The sequence below is a fragment of the Carya illinoinensis genome, chromosome 16, assembly GCF_018687715.1.
Source record: "Carya illinoinensis cultivar Pawnee chromosome 16, C.illinoinensisPawnee_v1, whole genome shotgun sequence".
In the NCBI taxonomy this organism is placed as follows: domain Eukaryota; kingdom Viridiplantae; phylum Streptophyta; class Magnoliopsida; order Fagales; family Juglandaceae; genus Carya; species Carya illinoinensis.
The window spans coordinates 26,297,454-26,311,032 of record NC_056767.1 but is presented as its reverse complement, the minus strand read 5'-3'; the positions used below and the strand labels follow the sequence as shown (position 1 = coordinate 26,311,032).

Sequence of the window (13,579 nt, the reverse complement as noted above, 5' to 3'; positions counted from 1 at the left end):
ATACATGAGGTAATGCCACTTGTACTTGATTTCTCATACAGTGAGATCTCACCTTGCTGCAGTCACCCCTGGTAGAGCCAGCGCGGAGTTACCACTAGTTATTTGATGTGTTTTTTTAACACTTTTAAATATTTTTTTCAAAAAAATTCACAACATCATCATAAAAATACTTCCTTAATCACATAAAAAAAAAAAAAAAACATTGCAGCGGTTGCTGACGTCGTTAGCACTAGCATCATTCTTGTTTGATAACCACGTTCTCCTAGAGTACTCGTCTCTTGGCAAAAGTCCCAGACAGCAAATTATGTTTTAATAAACACATTCGAAGCTCAAAGCCATTTTTTTTTTTTTCACATTCTCAAATGCTAATAAAAGAAAATTAACATTCACTGTACAATTTCGTGTATGGAAATGTGGAAAAAAAAACTCATTTTCGTATGATGATGTGGTACTGTACAAAATTTGTACATGATGGAATGCTAAAAGGACAAATCAAAGAATACAAAAGGAAGCTATTGACTCACGACACTTGCAGCTACTAAAATTTCAAAACTATACGGAAATAAGAAGCAAAAACGAAATGGAAGGCCAGATCAAAAAGAATGAAATGAATAGGAAACAAACAAAAACAAAGAAACAAAAAGGCTTCACGATTTACATCTTAGGAGTAAGGGAGACGTGGATGTTCCTGCATGGATTGCCTTTACCAATGCCACGAAATTGAACAGACTCTCTTCAGAGAACCACCTGATCTTCCATGTTACACAGCCTGAAACTTTCTCTTCGTCATTGATTGCTGCAACCTCCGTGTCGGCTTTGGCAGAGGGGTAGAACTCCGATGTGGTACATTTAAGAGTTAGGGTCACACAGCAACTCTCTCTAGCCTCGATGACCTGGAAATGAAGTTAATAGGTAAATTAACATCTTTCTCCACACATCCAATGCTTCGGGTAGAGAGAAAGAGAGGAAAATCTGTCTAAAGTAACAATGGAAGGATAACCACAACGAAAATTGAGCTTGAAGCATAGAGCATATTGACTATTAAAAAGAAATCACTGTGTTTGTGATTGACTAAGCATGGTATACATGAGCCTTTGGCTACCATCTATCATATACATCGTCCTCCCATTGGTGGCTCAACAAGTTTTGTTTCTTTCGATTGGTAATGGCTCAACAAGATATTGACTAACAAACAGAGAAATGAAAATGAATGGTGACAATCCCCTATAACATGATTTACCAGCAAAACAGAGAACATTGTATGTTGAACCAGAAACATGGTAGAATCTAAGACTATAGGAAAAAACAATGATTTATTAGATATCAATTGCAGTAAACGATGTATGAACCTGGAAAATGAACATAAATGTAGGCAAACTAAAAGGAAAATACTTTAGCCATAAAGGAATTACACAAAAGTAAACCCACAAATTGATGAGGCTTGATGGGATACATCAGATTGTAAAGTTATTTTTATTATAAAGTAGATCTAACGGATTCCATTAAGCTACATTAGTTTGTGGGTTCAAAGGTCACGACAATGTTATTCCATTTAAGCCTGAACAGTATATTAACTAAGAATTCAAGTCAATGATTACGATGTAAATCTATACGATGTTTCATCAACACAAACACACATGCACCACAAATGAAACCAGAAATGCATTCATATAATCATGCAAAAGAAAATCAAGATAATGTTTCTTATCACATGAGGTGAATATGTACACAATCTGGCAGAACAAAATGTAGGCAAAATCTTAAGGAAGCCTTCGTAAATTCAGTAAGTCAACTTATCAAAAAAAAAAAATTAGTAAGTTACCATCTCAGATAAGTCAACAATGGAGCAACATGAATCAAGTGAGAAATATGGAGGCAAAGAGGAATCCATTGAAAGAGAGCTGAAGTGCATAAGGTCTTCAACACACACAAGCAGATGCCTTCCAATCACAAATAGTGATCTTGAAAGCCATATATCCTCTGTTGCATGTTAAAAGATTAAGCATCACCTAAATTAAGAATATATGCTTGCACAAAAGAAATCATACAAGTATAAAATTATTTCATAGATATCCTCTCTTTAAAAAGTAGGATGTAAATTCAAACAAAAAAATCAAAATTAAGAGTGGATAACTATTCTCTGAAACTTAGTGAAAAGGGAACTGCTAGGTTTCTTTCATGTGCAAAAACAATCCATTCCTCCCTAAAAGGGTGTTTCTCCTGTATACTTCTACGTACTTGGGTAATGCCTTTGGAACTTTTTAAAAAAAGTTTTCATTACATATTAAAAAAACAAAAAAAAAAGAAAAGAGAGAATTTTATGGAAGGGATACCAAATACAATCAAAGAGGCCACTTCAGCACCTACAACGTGCACGGGAAAATCATCTATTCAAACTGAGTTTTTTCAGGACAAGTTCCAAAACATGCGTGATTTAAGCCTGATCCTTAATGTGTATCATGTTTGTTAACTATTGCAACAGATTTTAAAAGCCTTCCTTCACATATTCTCTTTGAAAATCCTTCCTATTAAGAATTTTTTTACTACATAACATCAATGAATTTTATTATAGGCACAAGGGATCTACCCAAGTACATTAGGGGTACACATAGGAGAATGCCAAGTAAAAAGGGGAGTGGGAACATCAGAAATTCTATAAAAAAAAAAAACTCAATCAGATTTTCTTGCAGCACTCAGAAATCCTCTTTCAATGGATGACTGAACTATCTCAAAACATGTTCAGGCACATTCCCATACATCATAACCAAGGTCAACTAGTAAGAAGTAAACCTTCATTGTTGGTGCGCCTGAATAGCACCATAGAGTATTGGAAGATGTTCACTTTTGAACCTCCACATATTTGTTTCTCAAACAATTCAACCTGAACCTGCTCCAAACTGCCATTTAAATTTCCAAAACCAGTCTATTATAACAAAGAAATGGAAAAATGTATATACGTTTAATTTTGAAGCTAAACAAATATAACATGGAAAAGTAATGCCAAAGCAAGGTTTGGAACTGTGTTTTATGCCATAAATTTTTTTGATAAGTGTGTTTTATGCCAAAAATCACCTTCGTAAAGAACAATGATCTTTTTGTGGATGTAAATCAAACACTTCCAAGGTACTAAATAATTGCCTTGACTTCTCGATGCTTCTAGTTATAAATAGGTATGCTGAATCCCTGTCAATGCACAACCTAGCCCACAAAAAATAGAGATTTAGAAAAATTATAGCTTCTGTGATTGATAAAAGCACAAGAAATCACTAACCTCACAACCTGAAGTCCAACACCAACTGACACCTCTTTAATATCTTCAATTTTGTGGCAACCTACTAAACTTAAGATAGCTCCTGCATTAAGCCAGTTCAGCAGTCATTAGGCTGAAAAACATAGGCACAAGAGAGCACCAAGTAATTGACATTATTTACAAAACAAATGAACGTTATTCCTCCTGCAAAGTTTCAAAACCTGACCTGATCCATCACCTGAAATACCAATAAGCAAAACATACAACTTGTTTTCACTGCTCATTACCAGAATCACTTCTCTGCATCTGGAACAAGGAAGATAAATAACACCAGAATGAGAATTTCTATAAGATACACAACTTAATAATTCTGGATAGTGTTTAGTTCATTGAAGAGGCCAATATGAAAAATATAATAAGTGAAATATATATATATATATATATTTATATTTTATAAGTAAAAGTAACTTTATTGAAGAGAATGAAATAGGCGTTGCCCAAGTACACGGAGTAATAAGTGAAATGAATAACCTTCAGAGAAAAAATATCTTATAGAACAGAATCCAAGTATGTATGAATGAGACAACAGAGATATCAAATTTCTTTAAGTATACTTTAGAGATTCCAAAGCTCCAATGCAGATGTATCTTACTGATCTTTAGAACTTAAGAAGACAGTTTACAAGTGAAAATATAGCACCTGATATTGCCCCATGGAGTACATAAATTATGAGGGCAGTTCTTGGTATCAATTGCAAATTCTAAAATAAAAGCCATTAACTTGTACCACTGAAGCACCAAATAGAATCACCCAAAAATCCATCTAATATAAACAGAAATAAGAAAATTAGTAGCTAGAAAATGATGAACTTCAGGAGAATCTTAAGTGCCAAACGTATGCACAATGTTGTTGTAGTTATTAGCATGTACAATGTCCATTCCTACATACACTCGGTAGAGCCTAGCTATGAATAAGTCAACTCTAAACATCAGGACAGAATATAGTAAGATAGAAACAGGAAACATTTATAAAGTTCTCCCAAAAACAGTAACAAGTTTTTTTTATAAGAAATGCATAGGACCACAGAAACTACCATGTAAACAAGAGTAGTGAAAGAAAACCATTAGTAATCATTAACAAAAATTTTAAAAACATAATACTAAAGGATTTCCTCTTTTTGTCTTTATTTTTGTTTTTGCAGGTGTCAGAAAGACCTGCCTAGTCCATTCATTTTCCTACCATTCATTATATCAGATAATATTTATGTTTATGAGTATTATACATTATAATATTCACCTTTCTCCATATTTGGACTCTGGCTCAAGTACACAATCACAACACAAATACTGTCGACAAGTTTCCTGAATGCCAGATTCTGCAATATTTGTATTGAAAAAATTCTCAATAAAATCAGCACTCCAAGGAGATGAGCACCAAGACCCTGGAAATTTATAAGAATCATCAATTGGTGGGGCTACAATTGCTTTTTTCCACATCTCTTCCATATGAATAACTTCCTGGAATTCGCTGGGATATGAAATTTGTTTCCCTTGCTCATTTTCCATTGCAGCTCCATGAACTCCACGAATATCCAAGTTGCCATCTGATTTGAATGACGATTCTGTCCCACCAACCACCTTATTCTCCCCTAGTAGTGGAATTACTTTTTTCTTCAGTTTCCTTTTGCCTTTTCTCTTCTCAAAATAATCAGCCTCTTGGTTGACATAACGAGAAATTTGATCATCAAGAGTATCAGCAGCAGGAAAATCATTGCAATGTGATTGCAAGAACCGTTCTGAATTTGAAATTTTGTGCATACTAGAGGTCTGGTCAACAAAAGAACAAGACGTGCCATTTTCTCTTACATGAGAAATTTCATGATTTAGGTGGTCAAAATTCTCCTCAACATCAAAAGAAAATGAGCGGCCTTCAGCACTCATGGCATAAGCTTCATTCAGTGACTTATCAGCTGCGAGTATTGATTCACAGAAATCATCATCACTACAGCTGGTATTACTATCAGATGATGCTGGCGAATAAGACTCTGCAGATAGCTGCAAAGTTTCTTCGACTAAGTTGTGGCGACGATGTAGAATGTCCTCTTGATAATGAGGGGGAGATGCAGGGAAAGGAGAGGGTGAATGAGACACTAACATATCATCAGTGGCTGGTAATGGTGACATGATGACATTTTCAAACACCCCATGAACACCTTGGACAGCAAAGATATCGGGGTGGGAACTTTTAGCTTGCAGAGAAGTAGTAGTAATCCCGTCATGTGAATAAGATGTTGGATGCTCCTCTTTCAGATCAATTCTCCCCATTCCAGCCAAAGAAAACCGACCACCATTCCCTAGGAAACTAACTTGGCTAAAGTATGGGTTAGCAGGCAAACCAGTAGACATATCTGCAAAGGAATTATCAGATTCTAAAATATTTGTACTACTATCATCTCCAGAAGCTTGGACAGAGTCAGAAACATATCTCGAACTATCACCCAGATACCTTTTGCTTGGCTTTCCTTTCAAATAATTCTCTTTTTCGTTATGCAATGTTGCCCCATAAGATTTAGTTCTTTCCACAAAATTCTCAGAAGCATGATCCATCCACACCCTAAACTCCCGTAACCAAAGAACAGAACGCTCTTTCTTCATGAGTTCAACTCTATTCATTAAATCAACAATTTCAGCTTCGGCATCAGACATGACAGTCTCTTCTCTGCTCTGAATATCAACATCACATGATACGGACTCTTGGTCAGAACATATATATGTGTTCTCTTCTTCCTTTTCAATAGATGCAAGGCGAGATGGCTTTCTCTGTAAAACATAACACCATGAGATGACGGCCTACATCAATACTAATACAGAAGAAGCATAAGCAACATGCTGGTGCCAAAATTTAAAGATATGGAAAAAAATATTAAACTAAAAAAAAAAATGCATGCTTAAGAATTGAGATATGGGGCAAATGCACTTTATCCCATTAAACTTCTTTAATGGGGGAGAAGAGCAGGGTCAAGTATCACTTAATTTTTTATATTAAAGGTTAAAAAATAAGCACCTTTAAAATAAAAGTTTGATGTGATCCATTGAAACCCAAATCTCATTGTGTCTTGAAACTAGTCTTTAAAACTCAATGATTGATTTGCACAGATCCTTGTTAAATTTATAAATGCATACCCGTCTTCGGTTAATACTCCCATCTTCTCTAGCTTCATCTTTTGCAGGAGAATAAAATCCAAAGGTGGCAGGTCGCTTCTGCCTGCTGGCAATGATAATTTGACGTTTCCAGAACTCTCTGGTGCTGATGTGCTTATCATCTAATTTCAACTAATCAGCATACAATAGCCGGGGAAATGGAATAGTGAGTTTAGCAGGGGCACAAAATTGAGGAAAGAGGCATGAAATGATTGTTATAAACATTATGATTTGTTAACTCCACCAAACACGACAATGTAGTATATCAAAGTTCAAAAGCAACAAGAAGAAGTCACAAAAGATAAATCTATAAACTATGTCTTACTTTATCTATATGATTGAAAAAGCTGAATACTTGTGCTCTATACCATCGGGCACAACATAATGGATTTCCTTCCAACCATAGGCTTCGTAGAGAGGGAAGGCACCCAAGGAACTCTAACTCTGAAAAATTGGAAATTACATTGTAGGAAACATCAAGCGCTTCAAGTGACTTCAGATTCTCAATCCCGTGCAATGTCGCCAGGGCATTGTTTCTCAAAACAAGTTTACCAATACGACAGGAGACCTGCATGGTCCAAATCATTGGCAAGTGAGTCCAGAGCTAATTCCTAAATTAAAAATTTAAAGCAAACGGCATACTAGCTGGCACTCACACTATAAAGCTCAATGAATAGCACTATCGGTAGCTTTCCAAGCCAAAAATAAAATGATGTAAAAATCCAGCTAAGTAAATTAAAATTAAACCTCGGAAGTTATAACATTCCTAGATTTTTTATTAGTAATAAGACTTCATTAAAAGGCACAATCCAAGTACACAGGAAGTATGCAAGAAATACACCTATCTAGAAGGGGATAAAGATACAACAAAATCAAGAAAGTCAAGCCCATTAAAGTCTACTGAAGCTGTCCGACGGAAGACAGTATTGATGAATGAGAAAAGCTTCAAATCAGATTAGGTGTTGTCTGATATTTTATTTTACACCCTCCAATAAGATTTGAACAAGTGAGAAATTTATGTGTTTTACGGTAGATCTGTTTGTATCTCAATTTTTTCTTTCTCTTTTCCTCTCTCCCCGAGCTGTCCCCTCTCCTCCTTTTCCCTTGACCCTTTCTCTCTTCTCCCCCCCTCCCCCTCTCCCCCCGCCGCCAACTCTCCTCTCCCTTTCAATCGAAGCTCCTTCATGAATCAACTTTCTCCTTATTTGCAGATTGGTTGGCCATCACTCCTAAAGATTTCTTCATTTCATTTAAGGGCTTGAAAAGGGAAATCTACACCAAAATTTCAGAAAAATGTGAACAGTACTTTTATTTCAGTTTGGTGTGCAGTAATTAAATAACTTCTAGCAAGAGGGTTTTGGTGGTCCATCAGTATAAACCTTAACGATGATAATGCTAGGGCACCAAATTAGAGAGAGAGAGATGACGCGGGGTGGAGAGGGAGGAGGAGAGAGATAATGAGAGAGAGGAGAAAAGAGATCGGGTTAGAGAAAAGATGAAATTAATGTAGGAATCCTCTACCTGCAATTATATTCTTCAGTTTACTAAAATCCCTACGTGTCATATATTCATTGGTGGGTGGAAAACAATAATCTCACTTCATCTGGCTGCTAGTGCTTCCCTTGATGAATTAGCATTTCCAGATAGAAGTAGATAATTTATATATATATATAGGTAAACGGTAGTATTAATAAGAATAGGCATAGCTTAAGTACACAATAAGGTATACAAGAGATAAAACCTATCTAGGTCACTATAGAGTGATAATCTAATACCACAGAAATGGCAATTTGGTCTCACGCCATGCAACAAAAAAAAAAAAAAAAACCAACCATAATCGTGTGAGCATTCATCTTTAGCATAACCAATGGGCTAGTGATGCATGAGGACCAACACAATACACAAATACCAAGATTAAGGTCCCAAAATTATTCTTGTCATCAGGGCGTTGACAGATTTTAACCATAGATCTCAATTCCAAACATTCAAACAGCTTTAAAAATAGTATGGAGTAAAGCTAAGAAAGAGCAGTTTAGCAAAATGCAAAATGCATTAAGCATGATGCTGCAGCTGTGGTTAATTACTTAATAGAGCTAAAGAACTCCAAATAGGTTCGATCCTCAAAACTACAACAAGCCTAATTCAGTTCAAGCTCCACACACTAAGCAAATTTCCCTTTCCTGCGTGTCAACTACCCTGGAAGAAGTCAATGTCCTAGAGTTTGAATTTTCACTTCCTCACTTAGCTGCCAAAATAGTCCAAATAATCTTTTTCTGTTCTTTTTCCCCTTCTCTTAGATTGAAAGTCTACAAGAACTTCTAGATGAATAAACCCTAGTCTTCCACAAATGAATTTTCCAATTGCAACTATAATCTTGAATAACTAGCTAAAAGTAATCCTGAAAACCAAACACTCAAGATGAGTTGATATGGGCTAGAGCTCCTTGTGAACTCTAAATAATATATATATATATAGTATGTATGTATGTATGTAGAATCAGACCTCTTTGATCAAGAATTTTACGGGCAACGAGTTGAAGAAATGACCAAAAATTGTAATTTCAGGCTACGAAATTTCTTTTTACACAAGTCAATTACCCTTAAGTAAATACCTCATTAAAGTACGCAATTGATCTTAGGTGATTAAAACCAAGATCCAGGTGCTTCAATTTGGGACACTTGCGAAGATTATCCACTTTCGCAAACTTGTTCCGGCTAAGATCAAGAGTTTCAACAGCAGGAAGAAGTTGCAAAGACTCGTCCATGAGAACCAAGCCATTACAAGCACATGAAACAAAGGACAACCGGTTCCATTGAGGAGATCCCTTTATCTCGGCAATTCTGCTCGCAAAAACATGCCGTAGAGCATCCTAAATTACATGCAAGTTCAAAGAAAAAATAATTATCCCTAATCACCCAGCCGATTAACAATATCATTAAATTCACGTATTAGGCGAAAAAAAAGGTTAAATCCAAAAAGAGAAAATTTTCACTCCACATGTACACAACTGAAAAGTAAATTGCTAGTATTAAATTTTAATGAAATAATTGCTTCTTTAAATCACTGATAAAAAAAAAAAAACTAGGAATGTATAAACTCCAAAAACTTACAGCATCTGAAATCCATACTTTTCACTTACAGGTACCAATAAACAAAAACAGATGTCAAAAAGAGAAATTACATTCGAGTTAATACCCGTCACATTTAGTTTCATTCCAAAACCAAGCTCAAAAGCATTTATATGAATCATTGTATAGTATATAAGATATCTAATTCCCGAATCCAAATTTTGTTGTACTTATTACTTTTCCATTCCATAACTCTTAAGCAAGAATGCAAACAAACAAACTCACAGTAGAATTGTGGCATATGATTTTTTCCAAAGTGTGCCTCAGCTCCAACAACCCTCGGGCAGCGGAGGTGGACAAATCGCAGCCCCTAAGCTCGAGAACCCTAAGCCTCCCGAACGGACGCAAAGAGAGCGGTGTGGGGTCCCGAGAAGGCGGCGTAAGCGCCGAGACGACCTTGAGCGAAGGAATCAGGCGGAGAATCCGGCGGAGCTGCTCGAGCGCGCGGTGGTCTCCGAGGTCAGACACGTAGGCGCGGAGGTAGTCGATGGGCGCACCAGCCAGCAGGCTCTCGAGCTCGTTCAGCGCCTCCAGGCGCGACTGTACGTAGTGCAAGCCCGCCGGGTTGAGCTTCAGCACCATGGCACCGTCGAGCAGCGGACCGGCCTGCTCGTCCACGAATTCCACCAGCTTCTCCAGGTACCTATCCCCGGTCACAATCTCCATTCCCCCTCGGCGATCCTTTCCGGACCGAATCTACGCGTTCTATTGTGGAAAATACATAAGGTGGGTAGGTAATCTTCCGTTTAGACTACGTGGATACATGTGTAGAAATATATATATATATATATATATTATATTCCTATGTGAAGAAAATAATAAACAGAATCTCAGAAAGAGAGAGATATTGAGAAATGGAGGAATTCTTAGAGAGAGAGAGCGAAAGGGGGTTTCGGAGGGATTGGGGAGAGAGAAACGGCCATGGCATTCACGCGGAAATCAGAGAGAGAGAGGGGGGCAAGCGACAGACGGGGTACTATGATTGGGGTTAGACCCTGTCGTTTTGGAAATTTGTATTTAAAAAAGGGCGATGCTACTATGCCGCCCAGCGATTACCGCTGGGCGTGCCGCCCTTTGTAAATTTTTTTTTCTTTTTTGTTTCTTTTTTCATTTCACATTTTTTTTATATATTTAAACATTTTTAAAAAATATAAAAAAAATATCAATACACTTAAAATCACTTCTTTAATCACTAAGTAAAAAAAAATTATTAAAAAAAAAATTTGTGACCAGCGGTCACTTTGAGCGGGCAAATAGAAGGGGCATACAAGCATTTTCTAAAAAATAAAGATACGATGAAGACATATGAGGGGAAGAAACCTAGTATGCATGTACCGAACGGTTCCGCTGAGCCGTTGGCTTTTCCGGTTCATCCAGATCGGTAGTCGGGTTTTTAAGTTTTTGGTTTTCCGTTTCCTTCTTGGAAATTAATCTTTTGAATTTGCTCATTTAGAAATTTCAACGATATTTTTTAAATGAGTTATTCTCGGTCCGTGTGTGTAGAACACATTAATTATATTATTTAAATATTAAATTTTAATTTATAAGATTCAAATTTTAAAATTTATCTTTTAAATTAAATTATATTATTTAATTATTTTATTATGTGTGTTCTATATATCGACTTGCGAATATAATTTTTTATTTTTTATTAGTTTTTCTTAATATTTTTTCTTAATAGTGTGCTCTAAATTAATATTTCAATGAAAGTTTGTTTAAGTGGTTTTGAGTGTTTTTAATAAACTATATTGCATTATATGGTGGTGCCATGTCAAATGTGTCATTTGAGCGATAAATTTCTGATAACTAATAGCATTATTCATAATCTATTACCTTATTTCAATAGCCTACCTATTATGAGTGAAAATATTTGACATGAAACTAGTTATCTAGTTTTTATTTACAACTTCCAAAAGGTAAATACCCTTACCTTTGGTGTATGCCTAGGCCCGGCCCGAGAAGATACCAGCCCCTTTGGTGAACGAGGTCGTTTAGGTAAGGGATCCATTTTCTTTTCATCTTTTTATCCCTCCATCTCCGCGACAATTGCCTCTTCCGAATCCCTCTCCCCCATTTTCTCCCTCCCCAAGTTTCACCTTCCCAAGCCTCTTCAACATGTTTCTCCATTCAAGTTCTTTCTCAACAAATTCTCTCTATTCATGTCTCTCATGTTCTCGATTCTCTTTCTCTCTGAGTCTCTCCCGTTCATTATACACCACCAGTGGCCACCGCTTGAGACCCAACACAAATGAACCAAGCCATCATTAGGGGTGAAAGTTTAAACAGGAAAACTGGAAAACCGACCCAAACTGAACTGAACTAGTTGGTTCGGGACTTGTTCCATGATTCCACAAACCGGATAGAATCGGTCCAGTTCCCGTTTTAGGATTTCCAAGACCAAACCGAACCAGTTCTTATTTTTATATATAGAATTAATTTTTAATATTATATATATACTTTTTATATATAATATATATGAAATAATTTTATATGATAATTTATAACATAAAATTATAATATTAAACATAAAAATTTGTTTGATCATATGTTATTAATATAAAATATATATTAATTACAATTTTAGGCCTAATAAATTCTCAACATATTCTTTTGAATCCTTTTGATAAATACATAATACATTAGTATGGTAATTACATTTTGCTTTAATTAATTGGTATACATTAGTATACTAATGTATATTAATACTAATACTATAATAAATCATTATATATTAGTGATACTAATGCTATATTAAATCACTATAATTTGTTAATATTAAATCACTTTTATATAGTAATTTTAATACTAATACTATATTAATATTAATACTATACTAGTACTATACTATACTAGTACTTAGTGATTTAATATTAATATTATAACTATATTAAATCACTATAACTTATAATAATATAGTTATACAAACTCAGTTACTTTTTGAATGGCCTCAGTGGTGATTTAAGGTTGTCAGTCCAGATGTTCAAGCCAAACACATTGCTCATGGCTTATGGCCTAGTAATGACCTAGGAAGAACTCTTAGGAGCAATAAGGAGAAATTCTAAGAGACTACTGCCCTTACCCAAACCTACAACCACAAAAAACCCTTATTACAGCCCAACAACTGCCCCAAAAGGACCACCCAAAACTTTAGTGCCTGTCCAAAAAATAAACCAAGTCCAAATGAAGGATCGCAAGGATAAAGGACTATGCTCTAACCCAAACCACAAATGCTTTAACCCAAAACTATTCTTTATCAAAGAAATAGAGGAGGACTTGGGGGAGGAAGGCAGTCCAGCGGGGGAAAATGAGGAGGAAGCAACCTTAGAAAACCAAACACTCCACACCCAATCAGAAATCTCTTTGCATGCTTTGTTAGGATCCCAAAATCCCAAAATTATGAGGTTGAAAGGGAGAGTGGGGGACAAAGAGGTGGCCATATAGGTGGACTTAGGGAGAACCCATAATTTCCTAGACCCTTTGGTCATAAGAAGGGGAAACCTGGAAGTGAAGAGGGAGGATAGGGTAGGTAGCCAATAGGGAGCTGCTCACTAGTGAAGGAAGATGTTCTGGATTAAGGTTCAGAGTGCAGGGGAAATAACTTCTTAATAGAGATTTATGTTCTGGTATTAGCTGATTGTGACATGGTGTTTGTGGTGCAATGGCTAACGGAACTAGGACCAATTCTCTAGAATTTTGTAGATCTGACTATGGAGTTCCAGCAGGGTGGAAATTCCATTAAGTTGAAGGGCTTAAGCCTTACAACAAGAATTGAGTTGGGGGACTCAATAAAAACCATAAACTAGAAAAAATGGATTTATTGATGCAATTATTGGAGAACGACACATCTCCTGAGGGGGAATAAGTGCCTAGGCACATACAGGACCTATTAGATCAGTTTGCTGATGTTTTTGGAGAGGGCTGCCACCTCACAGGACACATGACCACTCTATCAATTTAGAACCCAACACACTACCTGTGTTTATGCGACCCTACAGGTACCC

At 36.1% G+C, this 13,579-nt stretch overlaps 1 protein-coding gene across 7 annotated transcripts; it reads right to left on the bottom strand.

The window, feature by feature from the left end:
* Positions 1 to 404: 404 nt before the first annotated feature.
* Positions 405 to 10,573, bottom strand: LOC122299213. Of its 7 annotated transcripts, XM_043109287.1 has the most exons (11): positions 9,804 to 10,571; positions 9,062 to 9,319; positions 6,776 to 7,018; positions 6,433 to 6,582; positions 4,547 to 6,069; positions 3,477 to 3,556; positions 3,272 to 3,353; positions 3,073 to 3,198; positions 2,791 to 2,897; positions 1,823 to 1,980; positions 405 to 893 (listed from the first exon to the last, which is right to left on the bottom strand). In XM_043109287.1, the coding sequence occupies exons 1-11, from the start codon at positions 10,242 to 10,244 to the stop codon at positions 648 to 650; spliced, it is 3,414 nt and encodes a 1,137-aa protein (XP_042965221.1). In that variant the 5' UTR covers positions 10,245 to 10,571; the 3' UTR covers positions 405 to 647. The 7 variants fall into 7 exon arrangements, 6 of the variants coding, with proteins under 6 accessions (XP_042965221.1, XP_042965222.1, XP_042965223.1 ...); XM_043109288.1 differs by lacking the exon at positions 9,062 to 9,319 and having other exon boundaries at positions 9,804 to 10,572; XM_043109289.1 differs by lacking the exon at positions 1,823 to 1,980 and having other exon boundaries at positions 742 to 893; positions 9,804 to 10,572.
* Between the last annotated feature and the right edge of the window lie 3,006 nt (positions 10,574 to 13,579).

What these genes read in the sequence shown, in the direction of transcription:
- LOC122299213 (XM_043109287.1), bottom strand. Translation starts at nt 10,244, where the DNA reads ATGGAGATTGTGACCGGGGATAGGTACCTGGAGAAGCTGGTGGAATTC. An exon ending in TTTTCAATCATATAGATAAA is followed by an intron (nt 6,583 to 6,775) that starts GTAAGACATAGT and finishes TATGCTGATTAG; the next exon opens with TTGAAATTAGATGATAAGCA. An exon ending in GGAGTATTAACCGAAGACGG is followed by an intron (nt 6,070 to 6,432) that starts GTATGCATTTAT and finishes TATGTTTTACAG; the next exon opens with AGAAAGCCATCTCGCCTTGC.